Source organism: Mesocricetus auratus, unplaced genomic scaffold (assembly GCF_017639785.1).
Source record: "Mesocricetus auratus isolate SY011 unplaced genomic scaffold, BCM_Maur_2.0 Super-Scaffold_100018, whole genome shotgun sequence".
NCBI classification, from domain to species: Eukaryota; Metazoa; Chordata; class Mammalia; order Rodentia; family Cricetidae; genus Mesocricetus; species Mesocricetus auratus.
In genome coordinates, this window is record NW_024429199.1 from 50,325,341 (window position 1) to 50,342,181 (window position 16,841).

The 16,841-nt window shown below is 44.4% G+C and overlaps 1 protein-coding gene across 2 annotated transcripts in view; it reads left to right on the plus strand.

Annotated features, from left to right (window-relative positions):
* Positions 1–13,798: 13,798 nt before the first annotated feature.
* The window catches only part of Chd1 (chromodomain helicase DNA binding protein 1), a 64,191-nt gene continuing 61,148 nt past the window's right edge, over positions 13,799–16,841 (plus strand). The window contains exons 1-2 of one of the 2 annotated variants that reach the window (XM_040758312.1): positions 13,799–14,140; positions 15,893–16,094. In XM_040758312.1, the coding sequence (XP_040614246.1) occupies positions 16,042–16,094 (53 nt within the window). In that variant the 5' untranslated portion in view covers positions 13,799–14,140; positions 15,893–16,041. Of the gene's footprint in view, positions 14,141–14,551; positions 14,660–15,892; positions 16,095–16,841 lie in introns of those variants that run through there. The other variant, XM_040758313.1, reaches the window with a different exon arrangement.

Sequence of the window (16,841 nt, forward strand, 5' to 3'; positions counted from 1 at the left end):
GTGAGACACCCGAAGCAGAAGTGAACGAGGGCATGTGCAGCGTGGTTAGGGAAGGTCTGCTGAGAGACGACCCCTCCGTCACTCACATTCTCGAATGGACAGTGACAGCAGGGGTTCCCATTTGCTGTTTCATCTGTCTGGTGAGCATCTCCCATTTGGAGGGGCAGGGAAAGAAACATCTAAATTCCATCTAGAAGAATCTAAAGTCTTGGCCTCGTCTATTTGCTGCCTTCAAGGTGTCTGGGTGAGACCACATGAGGACGCAAACTCCTGTCACCTGCGAGCACATCCTTGGCAGTTAGTTTCGGTGTAGCTAGGTTATCGGAGTGCTCTCTGGGAATGCAGTAAGCCTGCATTTACTGGTTTTGTTTGTTTGTTTGTTTGAAATGTATTTATCTTCCTCGAACAACTTTCCTCCTCCATCACTCACACAAACACACATACACACACACACACAATTCACTGCCCTGTTCCTTTTTCCTCTTGGGTGATAGATACTGCCTGGTCTACAGATTTGTTCCAGCACTGTTTACCGGTGGCTCCATTTGCATTTCCTTTTCTTCTTATATCAATCAGGGGGAAACTGTTCGTTGCCCAGGCCATCGTCTGGCTGTCAGAGCATCTTTGGTCCCAGACTGTTTGCTGTAACTGACTTTGCTGTCTGTCTCGCAGTGTCTTGGTGGTTTTACACTTTTTTTCCCTCCTGATTCAGTAGTCTCTCCAATTTTCAGCTTTTCGTAAGACCGGTGTACACAATTCCATTCTTCAGTGTAAGATATTTCACCCTCTCATCAGTTCTACCCCAAACCTAGAATTTGAGCACTCCAATTCTTTGATACTCCTCTCTTAGCCCCACCCCGACCCTTCCCATTTTCCCTTAAACAGCAGAATTAGCTTCTTTTCTTTTTCCCTCATCGAATTCTGTTTTGAAAAACTCAAGGGTTGTTTTGTTTTTTGTTTTTTTTAACTTACAGCTCAGTATGCCACGGAGTGTAGATTTAAAACAAATGATAAAGATGTCGAAATACCTTTCAAATAATGAAAGTATTCTTGTGTGTGAAGCTTCAGTTTCAGCTATAGCTGACATAAGGTGACTATTATGAATTTGTCTGAACGGGGGTCTCTTTGTGACTGATGCTGGTTTGAAAGCTCAGCCGCCTGCTTTTGATATGTTAAATGCAAGCAAAAAAAAAAAAAGAATTTGGTGGAACCTTTTCACTCTCCAGGTTTGCAAGACAATTATCTTCCTACAGAGGTCAAGGAAGTCAGCTTCGAGTCTCAAAGCTCATCAGTGTCTTTTTTGGCATAGCTTCTTTTGTGCAATAGAATCCTCTGCTGGCTTTTGTGCAATAAACCTCAAACCTAGGGGTAGGAAGCCTCAAAGAGGAATTAAAGCTACCAGCGTGAATTGTGAAATGTCCTATTCGCCACACCAGTTTTGAGTCCCAGCTTCAATACAGATTTACAGTTGTTTAAGCAGAGAGGGGCTGCTTTTCTTATGGGCCCCAGATGTTGCGGAGGAGAGGTACGCAACAGATGGATAACTATGAGAAGAGACACTACCGTGTACAGAAAGGCGGTATCTCTGTTCTTCTTTAGCAAACTAGGTCAGCCAGGTGGTTATGGGTAAACATTGCGGTTGGCACCCCTTTCCTTACATCTAGAGTTAAACAGATGCATCTCTGCATCAGGACAGGAGTTTCCACAGACTCTTGTGTCCTTACTACCCAGAATACCTTTAAAAACAAAACCAACAAACCAACCAACCAAACAAACAAAAAAACCTGTTGTTTTAAAATATAAGCAAATTTCTTTAAGGACTGTCTCTTTCCAATCAACAGCAACAAAATATCCTATATCCCCCTGGTAGGGATCACATAATTGAGAAAGATGAGAAAGAATGAAATATGTAGGAAACCTGAATAAAATGGAGGGTGGCAGCTTTTACATACATTCTGATTAGGTGTTAGAAGGGTTATAGCTGGGTGTGTCGACGCACACGACTTTAGTCCCAATACTTTGGAGGCAGAGGCAGGAGGATATCTGTGAGTCTGAGACCAGCCTGGTCATGTATTGAGTTCCAGAACAGCCAGGACAATATAAAGAGATCCTGTCTCCGCTGGGCGGTGATGGCTCAGAAAACTTGTAACTTTCCTAAGAGATATCTCTTTCCTTCCTTCTAGTTTTCACATTCCTTAAACGTTAGAGTGGGAATTACGTTATATTATATAGAATACTTAAATAATGCCAAATGCAATTTTGGGGGGCCAGGAAATTTCCATATTCATCAAAGTTCCTGATAAAATAATTTTAACAGGCTGATAGATGTTGTTACTAAATTCTGTAGGAGAGATTTAAGATGTAAAATATTAACATATTGAGAAGAGAAGAAAACTCAAGATCAGAAGGGTATTAGAGTTGGGATAAAATGTAAATTAATGCCGGGCGGTGGTGGCGCACGCCTTTAATCCCAACACTCGGGAGGCAGAGGCAGGCAGATCTCTGTGAGTTCGAGGCTGGGCTGGTCTGACAGCCTCCAAAACAATACAGAGAAACCCTGTCTCGTAAAACCAAAAAAAAAAAAAGTAAATTAATATTTATAGTATTTTTAAGATTGTAAGTACTATAAGAGGTAAATAATTATTTAAAGGCCTAGTTCCCTCCGAATTTTTTTTTCTTTTTCGACACAGGGTTTGGAGGCTGTCCTGGAACAAGCTCTATTGTAGACTTGGCCTGTCTTGAACTTACAGAGATCCACCTGCCTTTGCTTCCTGGGTGCTAGCATTAAAGGAATGCACCACTATCACCCCGCATTTTTCTTTTTTAAAGATTTTTTTTTTTGGTTACTGCTATTGTGGTTGTTTTGGTCTACCAGAAATCAGAATTTTAAAATTACAGCATAAATACCTATCCATCCCAAAATTCAACTGCTGGATTCATTCGTTCATTTAATAGCTTTTAAAAATTAAATCTCAATTCACATACAAAAAGTTCATTGTTTTAGAGGGTGGTTTTAGCACATCCAGAAAGGGGCAGCTAACTATTAATGCCTACTATGTGCCAGATTTCTGCTTGATTTGTGTGCTGCAATTCAGACTGTCAGTGTCAAGATTTTTCAGATGAAATCATGGATGTTCCTGATTTACTCCAGACAGGCAAGACAAGGTTGAGGTTATCCGCCATGTTTCTGGCCAGAAAAGTAACAATGTAGCAGTGCAAACAAACAAAATATGTCTTCCCCAGTCAAAGACAATGAGGAACATTGAGTCAGCGGTTACTTCCTCCTCAGCACAGGCTTACCTACTTGTGAGCTTAGACATCTATCTCTGGCATGGTTGGATAGAGAATTCCTCATCTGTCGCCAGACAGATTTGAGATCACCTACATCTTCCACCTTCACTTTGCAGACCAAATTCAGAATAAAGCTTTTACATTATTGCCTAATGAGTGTTCTCCACACTAGTGATCAAATTCTCCTCCTTAGAACTCAGGATCCTTTTTGTTTGTTTGTTTTTGATTTTTTTTTCTAGACAGGGCTTCTTTGTGTAGCCCTGGCTGTCCTGGGACTCTATAGGCCACGGTGACCTCAAATTCAGAGATTCTCCTACCTCTACCTCCTGAGTATTGGGATTAAAGATGTGTACCACCGCCCTGCCCAGCAGGACTCAGGATTCTTGAAGGAATTTAAAAGGCTTCTATGATAACGGCTAAGTAGATGATGGGGAAAAAATGTACGGTGGTAGAGAGCAAACTCTCTCTCTCTCTCTCTCTTTTTTTTTTTTTTTTTGGTTTTTCGAGACAGGGTTTCTCTGTGGCTTTGGAGGCTGTCCTGGAACTCACTTTGTAGACCAGGCTGGTCTCGAACTCACAGAGATCCTCCTGCCTCTGCCTCCCGAGTGCTGGGATTAAAGGCATGCGCCACCAATGCCCGGCTGAGAGCAAACTCTTTGACTGGCCTTACTCCCTTTGTATATGATCTGTGTATCTGTGACTGTGTCTCAGCATATGAATTGGGGGGCAGACTCATCAGAGCAACATGGAAAGTCGCAGGTTACGTTCTGTTGTGCCCAAGTTGCAAAGATCTCCAGAGACCACCAGGAAGACAGACCCACCAAACTGTAAAATCAAGATTTTAGTTGTTTATCCACCCATGACAGGGACCCCATCTGACTAGCAGCCTCCAGAGGGAGTGAAGTTCCCTGTCTACTGCTAGGTTTTAAAAGACAAAAGTTACAGGTATGGGTTGGTTTCTGATTGGTTGACATTTGGGAACAATTAGGAGCATTTCTCAAAGTCATATTTTGGCATGAAGTACCTGTGTACCAATTATTTTCATTGGTCAGTGCTGAGAGAGAACATTCTGTGGTTTCTATGGCACTGTACTGTTACTTGTAGGTGACTTGTAGTTCATAGATACCAATAATTTTCAGAACTATATCCTGGAGACTACAGGGGAGGTTTTGGTCTCCCCAGAGTTTCTTTTGAGGCCAAACAGTTCCCAGGAACTAAGTATCTAGGAGGCTGAGGTGTGTGTGTGTGTGGGGGGGTTGGAGTTTCATTGTGTTCAGTTTTGGCCCTAGACTCCTGGAAGGAGACCAGAGGATCTGGAGTTTCCTTGTGTCAGAGGCCTACATGTCTTTTCTGTAGCCTGTCATGGCTGCTAAAGCAGGGGGCTGAGTGAGGGTCTGGTCCCTTTATTTCTAAATTATTAGAAGTGAAGCCCTTGAGTTTAGTTTACCCCTTCCAGTTCTATGGGATTATTCCAAGCTTACAAGGTCTAAATCAGTTCCTGTCTTTTCTTTGTTAAAAAAAAATGCCCTACATCAAACAACAGGGAACTCTAAATGCCAAACCTTATACTAGGCAAGGAGGAGCAGACCCACGGTATCAGCTGCTGCTTCTCAGGGACGATCTCAGTAAAAAAAAATTTTTTTTTTTGAGACAGGGTTTCTCTGTGGCTTTGGAGGCTGTCCTGGAACTCGCTTGGTAGTCCAGGCTGGTCTCGAACTCACAGAGATTCGCCTGCCTCTGCCTCCCGATCAGTAAAATATTTTTAAAGGTCCTAAACAAAAGGGGACTTGGGGTGTCATCTCACTGACTTACTAAGAAGTTCAGAGAAAGCTGTCATCCTTACTCCTTTCAACTTGCTATCCAGTTTTTTCACTGCAGCTGTGGGGTCAAGTCAGGTGCAGAAGGAAAGAAAAGCTGTGCTGCCTGATACATACCCCTGCCCTACATTTTTGCTTATTATTTCTTGGCACTCAGAGTACCGGATAGTAAGTTAACAACATGCAATTAGGTTGCAGGGATGTGGGGGGAGGGGAGGATGCTCAGTAGATCAAAAAATTTTTTTTGAGAATTTCTGGAGCAATTTCCAGTCTTCTTGGGTCACTAACTAATCATGTACTAGGGTTGCCCTAACAAAGTGTCACAGGTTGGATGGCTTAGAAAACTGGAATTTATTCTTCCCCACTTCTAGAGGCTGAAGTCTAGGTGTCATTAGGGTGGAGTTCACCTTAGCCTTTGTCCTTGGCACTAGATGGCTTCCGCCTTGAGTCATCCCCGGGGCCTTCCCTCTGCATCTGTGTCTAGATTTCAATTCTCAAAGGGACAACAGTTCGTATTGTATTAGGATCTGCCCTAATGACCTCATTTAAACTGAATTGCATTTTCAAGGACTCTTATTCCACAGACAGTCACATTCTGAGTTATTGGGGATTAGGACTTCAATACATATGTTTGTGTAAGGGATCAGCTCCACCAAAAAGAAGTAGGCCCAAGTGGCAGAATTTGCTAATCTCTGTAGAAAATTTCCCCTGCATGGTCAGTTTCAGAACTACAGACATGATTGATTGATTCTGTCTAATACAAAGGGGGAAGTGACAAGAAACACAACCCTCCCCCCTCCATGACTCCACCCTGAAGCTATAGTAGTGGGTATAAACAATGTCAACACAGACATGTAAATACCTAGACAAATATCAATTGTTGGTAGATTTTTCTATAAAAGATCAGGTATTATATGTTTGCATATCTTCTCAATTCTGTGCTGTAGTTTTAAAAGAAACAAAGATGAAGGCAACCCATTTTTACAGCTGTTAGGAACATTAAAAAAAAAAAAGGCCGTGGATGAAAGTGAATTTTTTGTTGTTGTTGGTTTTTTGAGACAGGGTTTCTCTGTGGCTTTGGAGGCTGTCCTGGAACTCACTCTATAGACAGACTGGTCTCGAACTCAGAGATCTGCCTGCCTCTGCCTCCTAAGTGCTGAGGCTAAAGATGTGTGCCACCACCACCTGGCAGAGATAAAGAGAGATCTTGAAAACACATTTTTAAAGCTGTTCCTTCTGCTAGAAAGTTGTGCATCACTACCACTTTTTAAATCTTATTTTAAATAAAATATTTTTATGTTATGTGTATGATTGATTTGTATGATTGTATGTACTTGCATGCAGTTACTACAAAGGCCTGTTGGATTCCCCTGGAATTGGAGCTGTTATGTGGGTGCTGGGAACTGAACCTGGGTTCTCTGCCAGAGAGGCAAGTGCACTTAGCTGAGCTCTCCAGTCTCTTACTTTATTGTTGATTAATTAATTAATTTAGAAACAGGATCTCACCGTGTAGGCCTGGCTGAACTATAACTAGCTGACCTCAAAAGTCGAGGGTATTTGCCTGTCCCTGCCTCCCTAGTACCAGGATCAAAGGTGTGAGCCACCACACTCAACTCACTGTCTTAATTCAAGACATAGTCCAAGTTGGCCTCAATGACCAGTGACGTTAAACTCCTGACCCTCTTTCACCTTCTGAGTGCTGGATTAGACCTGAGCCACCCTGCCTAACCCTGCCCTCTGATCACCTTTTCTAAACAGATCCCTCATAGTTAATAACTCCAAACTGGGTTATGATTCCATCCACGTATAGTGTAGACAATGCCGTTAATTTGTTGTTGTAGACCTACCCATGAATTTAGATTGACCAGGGGCTTGGATTATTTCAGTTGATTTAGGGTGATCATTCTGACCTCTAAATCTGGCCTGTTTGACCCCCTATGCTATAGGGGGAAGAAGAGTAGATGGAGGACTAACAACATCAGCTTGTACTGTGGACATTACCATCCACGGCTACTTCCATCCTACACATCCTAACATAATACCATTTCTGCCAGTGGACTATATGATTAGTCTTATAAAGATGATGATACTATAAATAAATGACAGGGCTTACAGTATGATGATCATGAAAAAGACAATGAGAGGGCATTATCATTTTGTCCAGTCTATAAAATTTTATGCTTCACTTTTAGCATTATTTTTTTATTTTTTAATGTTACAAAACTGACATTTTTCTTGAAACAGGGTCTAACGTGTATATATATATATATATATCCCTGGCTGGCCTGGAACTCAGTGCTGGGTTGAAGAGGCAGGCTTTCCCCAAACAGACCTATCTTTGGTCAGGGATATACAAGTAGTTGCCTCATCTGCTACAATGTCCAGACAAGCAAAACTGACTTTAAAGACAACCTTGACTTTTTTTTTTGTAAATGTTTCACAGCACCAGTTTCTCATGGAGCTTACTAGTGCACAAGGCCATAGACAATAAATAAGACATGGAGACTGTACATCACCATCACCAACATAAATAAAATGGGATGGCTAGGAAAAGTCAGGGAGGAAAAGATCTCTAAGGAAGGGGACATCTGGCCTGACACCTGAAGGAACACCAAATGCCCCACATGCAAAGATCTGAGAAAAGTATTCTAAGCACACACAAAGCCAGCAGAGGGAAACAAGAAACAGGAGTGTGGGCAGAAACAGAGCCAACTGGCTGGGATATAATGAGTTGAGGCAGAATACAGGGGAGAGGACTTTGGAGTGAGACCAAGGTGAGCTCATACAAAGGAGGGAAAAGTATCCTGAGGGTGTTAGGCAGTGAAGCGATGTGAGTTGCTTGGTGTTTTTAAACACCCCTGGCTTATAGGTGGACGGACAGTGGGATGGCAGAAGAAAGCAGGACAAGGGGAAATATAAAAAGCATGCTAGGTTTCTCTGTGGCTTTGGAGGCTGTCCTGGAACTCGCTTGGTAGTCCAGGCTGGTCTCCAATTTACAGAGATCCGCCTGCCTCTGCCTCCCGAGTGCTGGGATTAAAGGTGTGCGCCACCAACGCCTGGCTCCTTCATGCTCTTTATACAGTAATTTTGCTACTGGACTACACTATCTTTAAAAAAAAAACAACTTTATTTTTTTGGTATTCTTTGTGTCTTTCATGTCATGTGCCTCAATCCCATTCATTTGCCTGTCCCTTCGTGTCTGTTCTCTGCTTTTGCAACTCCTCCCCAAAATAGAATAAAATTTGAGAAAAAAGGAGAAAAAAAGGAAAAAATTTGTTATGGAAGCTGTAGTGTAACACAGTGAGTCATTTAGTAAACTCTTTGGACTACATTATTTTATAGCGACAGTTTTTATTTTTCTTTAAAATTTTATTTACTTTAAAAATTTCATATATATGTACATCAGTTTCCCCCCCTCTCTTTTCTTCAATTATTATTACACACACACACACACACACACTCCTAATAAACAATTTTTAAATTAGATGTTGATTTGCCTATGAAGGTCATACATGATTAAATTTGGACAAAGTAATTGTGCTTTCCCTCATTCCCTCCAAATATATTTCATATGTATATGAAATTTTGGTTACTAGCATATATGAATAATTTTGCACAAGTTTTATTTATGTTGCTATAATTAAATGATATTAACTTCAGAAAAATAAAAGGAAAACATAAAATGAAATTGATTTAAAATTTTAAACTATTATATGAAATCTCTAAACACTTTAGTACTCAAAAACTTAAGATCTACAGACTACTAAAACTACAAAGAAAAAGCCGGGCGGTGATGGCACACGCCTTTAGTCCCAGCACTCAGGAGGCAGAGGCAGGCAGATCTCTGTGAGTTCTAGACCAGCCTGGACTACAAGAGCTAGTTCCAGGACAGCCCCCAAAGCCACAGAGAAACCCAGTCCCGAAAAGTCAAAAAACAGCTTGGCCTCTAGCCAAGTCAGCTGTCCTTTAGCCTCAGCCTCCCAAGTGCTAGGACTAGACTTGGCTTCCAAATGAATAAGTAAGCCAGCATGGTATCACTCAAATACAGTTAATCCCAGCACTCAGGAGGCAGAGGCAGGTAGATCAGTCAGTTCAAAGTCAGCTGGGTCTATATAGCAATTTCCGGACAGCCAGGTCTACATAATAGAAAGATCCTGTCTTTTTGTTTGTTGAGACAGGGTTTCTCTTTGTAAAAGTCCTGACTGTCCTGGAACTCGATTTGTAGACAAAACTGACCTCAAACTCTTTGAGATCTGCTGGCCTCTGCTTCCTGAGTGCTGGGATTAAAGGCGTGTACTACCACCACCAGGCAAAGCTCACGCCTTAAAAACAAAACAAAACAAAACAAAACCTCAGTGGTGGCGGCAGCCATGGCCGCACATGCCTTTAATCCCAGCACTTATGAGGCAGAGGCAGGTGGATCTCTGTGAGTTCGAGGCCAGCTTGGTCTACAGAGTAAGTTCCAGGACAGCCAGGGTTACACAGAGAAACCCTGTCTCACAAAGAAACAATAACAAAAAACCTTCACAAAACCAAAAAATCAAAAACCCAAAACCAAACCAACACACACACACACACACACACACACACACACACACACACACACACACACACACACACAATCAACAACAGTAAAAGTTTATAATTAGTAGGTGGGCTCTCAAACTCTTAGCCTGTCACTTACTATCCTTGTTCCTAGCAGGAACAAGCCCTCTCCTGCCCTTGTACCTTTGCAACTGAACCCATTCCTGCTTTTCCTTTAGTCTCCCAGGAGGTTCTACTCCATCCCAGTCCAGTCCAGAGAAGCTCTCTGACTTCCCTTTTAAATATGCATATCTTTGTTCTGAGGTAACTCTGTCTTTCTCTTATTAAAACTGTCACAATTTCTAATCTTATTTCCTTACTTAACCTTTTTACTCTTCCTCTTTCTGCCTCAAAAGAGAAATGTCATTTCCAAGTGAGGAAAACCATTTTATCTGAACATTATTTTCCTAGTATCTAGTCTGAGCATGTGTATGTACAGGGCATCCAGGAAGTGAATAAATACTATGTTACCATGCTGTATTCAACTGGCTCAGTTGGGTATAGTGGTGCAGCATAGTTGGTTTGGTTTTTGAAAGGGGTGAACTAATCTGAAGGGCTTCACTTGTAATAATTTATAAATAAAGGGACCAGACCCTCACTCAGCCCCCTGCTTTAGCAGCCATGACAGGCTACAGAAAAGACACAAGGAAACTCCAGATCCTCTGGTCTCCTTCCAGGAGTCTAGGGCCAAAACTGAACACAATGAAACTCCAACTCCTCCCCTCCCCCCTCCACACACACCTCAGCCTCTAGATACTTAGTTCCTGGGAACTGTTTGGCCTCAGAAGAAACTCTGGGGGGGGGGGAACCAAAACCTCCCCTGTAGTCTCCAGGATATAGTTCTGAAAACTATTGGTATCTGTGAACAACAGACCACCTACAAGTAACAAGACAATGCCATAGAAACCACAGAATGTTCCCTCTCAGCACTGACCAATGAAAATAATTGGTATACAGGTATTTCATACAAAAATATGACTTTAAGAAATGCATCTAATTGTTCCCAAATGTCAATCAATCATAAACCAATCTGTACCTACTGATGTAATCCTGTAACTTTTGTCTATAAAACCTAGCTGTAGACAGGGAACTTTACTCCCTCTGGAGGCTGCTGTGACAGCTAGCCAGACTGGGTTCCCTGTTAAGGTTGGATGAACAATCATTAAACCTTGCTTTTGCAGTTCAGTGGTTTAGTGGGTCTGTCTTCCTGGTGTTCTCTGGGAACTTTGCAACTTGGATACAACACTTTTTTTTTTTTTTTACTTTTTGGGGGCCTGCCACCAAGCTCCCAAATAAATACATGGAGAATTATTTTTACTTATGAATGCCTGATCTTAGCTTAGCTTAGTTCCTAGCCAATGTTTTTTTGAGACAGGGTTTCTCTGTGACTTTGGAGGCTGTCCTGGAACTAGGACTTGTAAACCAGGCTGCTCTTGAACTTACAGAGATCAACCTACCTCTGCCTCCCAAGTTCTGGGACTAAAGGCGTGTGCCACCACCGCCCTGCCAGTTTTTCTAACTTATATTATCTCATTTCTCTTTCTTTATGTTTGCCTCTGGGCTTTTTATCTTTATACATCTTTCCTTCTTACTCTGTTGCTGGGTGTGTGGCTGGCCCCTGACATCCTCTCCTCCTTTTCTTGCTTCTTACTCTTCTTTTTTTAAGACTAGATTTCTTCTCCTATTTATTCTTTCTCTTTGGTTATTTATGCAGACAAAGTAACACAGCTTTATAGAGTCAAACAAATGCAAAGTAAAAGAATGAAACATATCTTTGCATAGTTAAATAAATACTCCACAGCATAAATAAATATAACACATCTTAAACCAAAATTCCACAACAGTGCACATGTTAAAAACCATTATTTGAGATTTAGGAGCTAGAGAACCAGTAATAGAAGGCCAGATTTGGCTATACAGAAAATAAAACAAAACACAAACAAACAAAAAATAATAAAAGGAAGGAAGGAGGACTGGAGACAGCTCACTGGTTAATACTTGTTCTTCAAAAGAACCTAAGTCTGTTTCTTAGCATCCATGTCTTGTGTCACATAACTGCCTGTAACTCAAGATACAGGTCTGGTGTTCTCCATGAACACTTATACTCACATGCATATTCCCACACACAAACACATAAACACACATATACACACATAATATACATAATTAAAAAAATAGCTGGGTGGTGGTGGTACAAGCATTTAGTTCCATCACTTGGGAAGCAGAGGCAGGCTGATCTCTGTGAGTTTGAGACCAGCCTGTTCTACAAGAGCTAGTTCCAGGACAGCCTCCAAAGCCACAGAGCCACAGAGAAATCCTGTCTTGAAAAAACGAAAAACCAAACCAAAACAAAAACCAGCCAGGCGTTGGTGGTGCACGCCTTTAATCCCAACACTCGGGAGGCAGAGGCAGGCCGATCTCTGTGAGTTCGTGGCCAGCCTAGTCTACAGAGCAAGTTCCCGGACAACCTCCAAAACAATACAGAGAAACCCTGTCTCGAAAAACCAAAAAGAAAAAAAGAAAAAGAAAAGAAAAACCAAAAAAAGAAAAACAAACAAAAAAACCCCAAGAATTTAAGTTATCCCTTGGAGTCACATGGCAGAAGATGAGAGTCAACTCCTACTCCATCTGTATGTTGTGGTACACAGTATACACTAACAAGAAATAAAATGCAAAAAAATTGTTTATTAATCATGCAGTAAAGGATATCCTAAACACATTTTTGCATTGCACCATGACCTTTAAGACCTAAATAGGCAAGATTGTTGCAATTTTTTATACATTGTATTTCTTTATACTCCGAAGACATTCTAATGACATATGTCGTTATTTTATTAAAAACATAAAGCTTCAAAGTAAAAAAAATATTAGAAATTTCCCAAATAGCTTAAGAATGATTTGGAGAATATTATGGCAGTCAAACTCAGTTGACTTCGAAGGTGGGCCTTTACAGCAAATCTAATTTCAAACAACAAACTAGAAAGTTTTAAAAATTAGCCCCACATGGTGAGTAAAACTGTCCACTCTGGGTTGTGTCTGTAGACTTAAGGCTGGCCTGGAACTCACAGAGATTCCCTTGCCTCTGCCTCCCAAGTGTTGGGATTAACACTATAGCCCAGTGATTGTATACAGTCTTAAACACACACACACACACACACACACACACACACACACACACACACACGCCTTTTTAAAAATTTGCAGACCGTTAAAATGAAGTCAGAAATAATTCTTATTTAAAAACAAGTCAGCAAACAAACAGAAAATCCAAACACTTACCAAAAAAGTCAGTCTGTAACCACCCCGGGCTACATAAGACGCTCTTTCAAAAAAAAAAAATCAAGAAAACATAATTAAAAACCACACATAGATTGCTACATCACCTTGCTTGAAGAGACTGCTTCGGACAGACTGAGGCCCGAGGATACAGTGGTGACCGAAAACATCAACTAAGTTGCAGCACCTCAGACCCAGACAGTTAGTTACCAGTAGCCTCTCTCGTTCCAATCCCGCACCACACCCTTCTACCCGGCCTCCAGGGAGGGACCTAGGCAGGCACTGTTGTAAAAGTTCTTTTACGAACTAGGCAAGGGCCACCCACACACGGATCACGCCGCGTCGTCACGGGATGTCAACAGCCAGAACTCTATTTTCCTCTCTTTTCACTAGAGCCCCGCCCGGGAGGGAGACTTAGCCGCAGGTCGCCCAGGCGAGTCACACAGCGGGAGGCGACGAGGTTGCCCAATCGCTGGGTTCCCAGGCTGCCCGGGGTGACGCAGCAGCTCGGGCCGGCCCTCCGGGCGCGCAGGGAACGTGCGGCCAACCCTCACTCGCAGGCCTCGGCCCCGGGTCCCCGCGCACCGGTGCGGTGACAGCAGCGCTCGTCTCCAGGAGACCCGCACGCGGGGCGATCGCCGAGGGGCGCGCGGGTTGGAGAAGGGGCGCGCGCCGCCTCCCCCGTGCCGCCTCCCCGGCCCGCCCCGCGCTCGCGCGTCGGCGGAAAGGCCGGGCGTGCGCGCCACCGACGCCTCCTCCTCCTCCTCCGCCGCGCGCCGGGAAGGGGAGTGAGCCCAAGCGGTGACGTCGCTCGGGAGGCGGAGGCGATCGGCGACCTCGGCGGCGCCGCGCGCGGCGGAGACGGTTGCGCTCGCTCGCGGTCTCGGCGTCATGGCGGCTGCCGGCGGCCGATAAGCGGCGGGGCGGGAGCGCGGACGGAGGAGGCGCCCTCGGTACTTCCCGCTCGGCCTCGGCGCCCGGAGATGAACTGATCGTGGGACCCGCTCCGCCGCAGACCCCCGCCGTCTCCGCCCGCGGCCTCCCCTTCCCCTTCCGCCGTCCGCGGCGCGGGTCCCGCGGCCTGGGCGTCCAGGATCGCGGGCCCCGCGCGCGCGGGGCATCCTCCAGCCCGAGGCGCCGGCCCGCGCCACCCTTCTGCCCCGCGCCCTCCGGTAAGGACGGGTCGGCGAGGGCCGGGAGCCGGCGTAGGCCAGGCCCGCGAGGCCCGGCCGCGGCGCCGGGGGCGTGGGAGAGCGGGCCCGGCGCATCCTCGGCGGCCTGGCGGCGCTGCCCGGCGCGCGGCGGGGACCAGCACGTGGGAGCGCGAGGGGGAGGGGGCGGCGGCCGGGCGAGCCCGGGAGGGCGCGCGGCGGGGCGGCGGGGCGCCCGGAGCGGGAGGCGGCGGGAAGGAGGCCGCGGCGCCCGGCTGCGGGGAAGAGAAGGTGCCGGGCGGGCCCCGCGCGGCGCCGCCGCCCGGCAAACTTAGCCGGAGCCCGGCAACTGCCACTGCCAGGCCGGAGAGAGAAGGAGGGAGGGAAGGGAAGAGAAGAGAGGGGAGGGGAAGGGAAGGAGGCAGGCTTGCAGACCCGGGCGACTTCGGGGAGACTCTCATTGTTGAGGCGCGGGAGCGTCCCGAGTCCCGGCCACCCGGAGCCGGACTTCAGGGCAAGGCGCAGAGGCGGAGAAAGGAGGTGAGAGGCTGGAAAGGAAGTCCAGCCGACGGGGAAAGCCATCTTGAGGGGCGAGAGGAAGGTGAAAGGGAAAGAGCGCCCGGGCGAGTGAACTTTTCTCGGCGGCGCAGACTTTTTTTTCCCCCGGAGGGAAGGAGGAGGCGGAGGAGGACCTGGCCACAGTTTTACTAGCTCAAGCTCTCTTCGCCGAGGCTGGAATTAATAGTTAACGTGGGGGAATTACCGTCGGGTGCCGTGGGTTTTAGATAACCTGTGCTGGTGGCAGAGAGGTATGAAGGTTGAGCTCTTCCCCCCGCACGTTCGGAATCCCGACCCACCCCACCAGGTGCAGGGAGTCGGCCCCGGCAGAGGTGGGGCAGCAGCCTGTCCGACCCCCTCTCCTGTTCTGCGGAGTGGAAATAATCAGAGTTGTTAAGTCTCCGCTGGAGTCGGAGGACAACTCTTGCCTGTCCGTGTGTGTGCGCGCCTTGGTACTTTCTGGCTGGGGAAGGATCTGACGTCTCCTTCCCCCGCTTCTTCCTCTCCCTCCCCTGCCAGAGATCTCCTTTGTTTATTCGTGGTTGGCTTGTAGGTGACTCTAGTGCTCCGGCGAAATCTTGAGAGGTGAAAATGCTGTTTGTCTTGGTGTCCACCTCCAAGCAATCGCCTGCCTTGGAAAGAAGATACAGTGTATATTCTTTGTATCACCCTTTTTAATGCTTTTCAAGGCGTCTTAAGTACCATACCAGATAAATGTTTTTTTCCCCCCTTTTCACTCTACCTGATAAAATCCTCTATTTTGACGTTTGCATTTTTTGCCAAAATCATGATAATCTTTTGCCACACTCTTCTCCATATGGGCATTTAAAAACTTTCCTTAGCCGGAATATGACGTTCATGGTAATAGGAATTAAAGCTTCACTAATGAAACCTTTATGTTACAAGGTAGCACTTTTTTTGTTAGTGATCTATATAAGTAGCGCTACGCAGTAGCAATTAGCCTTGAAAAGTTTGTTGCCCTACAGATGTTTAAATTTCTTCTGTCAAAAACAGCACTAGCAGTGACAGGCTAAATTCTAGTAAGTAATTAAGAATGTATTTAATAGCTACCTAGTTAGTGTAAGTAGAAGGCTTCCCTATCTTCCTTGCCACCTCCAGTCTAATGGCCTAGGTACATTTCTGTGAATTCTAAATCTGGGTTACCTCTTTTCCTACAGCATATGTTGTTTTTAACTGGTGATATATTTCCCCCAGGTGAATCAGAGAGGAGCCCCAGGAAACCTGTGAATGTTGAAGAAAATTCATCTTTGAAATTTTGATACTCTTGGAAGTTGGCATTTATATTCATCTTTTATTGAAGTGGGAAGATTTGTGTTTTACTTTGAAACTATTTGATATTTACAATGAATGGACACAGTGATGAAGAAAGTGTTAGAAATGGCAGTGGAGAATCAAGGTAAGCAGGCACTTTAAATTAGCTGGTTACTTGAGAAAGTGTTGAGTGTTTTCATGAACCTGCCTAGTTAGGCCGAAGTTGAAAAGATCCTCCTAATAGCATTTTTGTGGATGTGTGTGTGTGTGTGAGTGTGAAGATATCATCGAACAACTGCAGAAAACTTTGATCGTTTAGATCTATTGGAGGTCTATATTGTTTGGGTTAATTGAAGTGAAACAGTAAAGAAATATTAATTGTCCAAATAAATGCAGGAAGGATCCCCTTTTTCTGGAATTTATGTTTTACATCTGTGTTTTCTAGTGCGGTAGCTGTAGCTGCTGGCTACACGTAACTATTTAGATTACAAAATGTTCAAAATTCTTGTAGTCACACCAGACATTTCAAATGATAAGTAAATGACATAGGACATGTGTCCACTATATTGGACAGCACTGACAGGAAACATTTCTCTACTGCGGAAAACTTTAGACAAAATTGATGTGAATTTAGCCTATTTTATTTGCATATTGGAGTTTTAGAGTTTTTAACTTGGACCATATTATTTCTTAGAACTAAAGTTAATGGAAATTAGGTGTTTATGTATAAGACAATCTCTTTTTAAAGGCAGGGTCTTATAGTTCATGCTGGCCTCAACAAGATTTCCCAACCTTTTATTAAAAGGATTAGGGGCGTGTATCTCTGCATGGTCCAGCACTATTCTATTTGTCTCTCTACACCATTTCACTGATACAACCCATATATTCATAT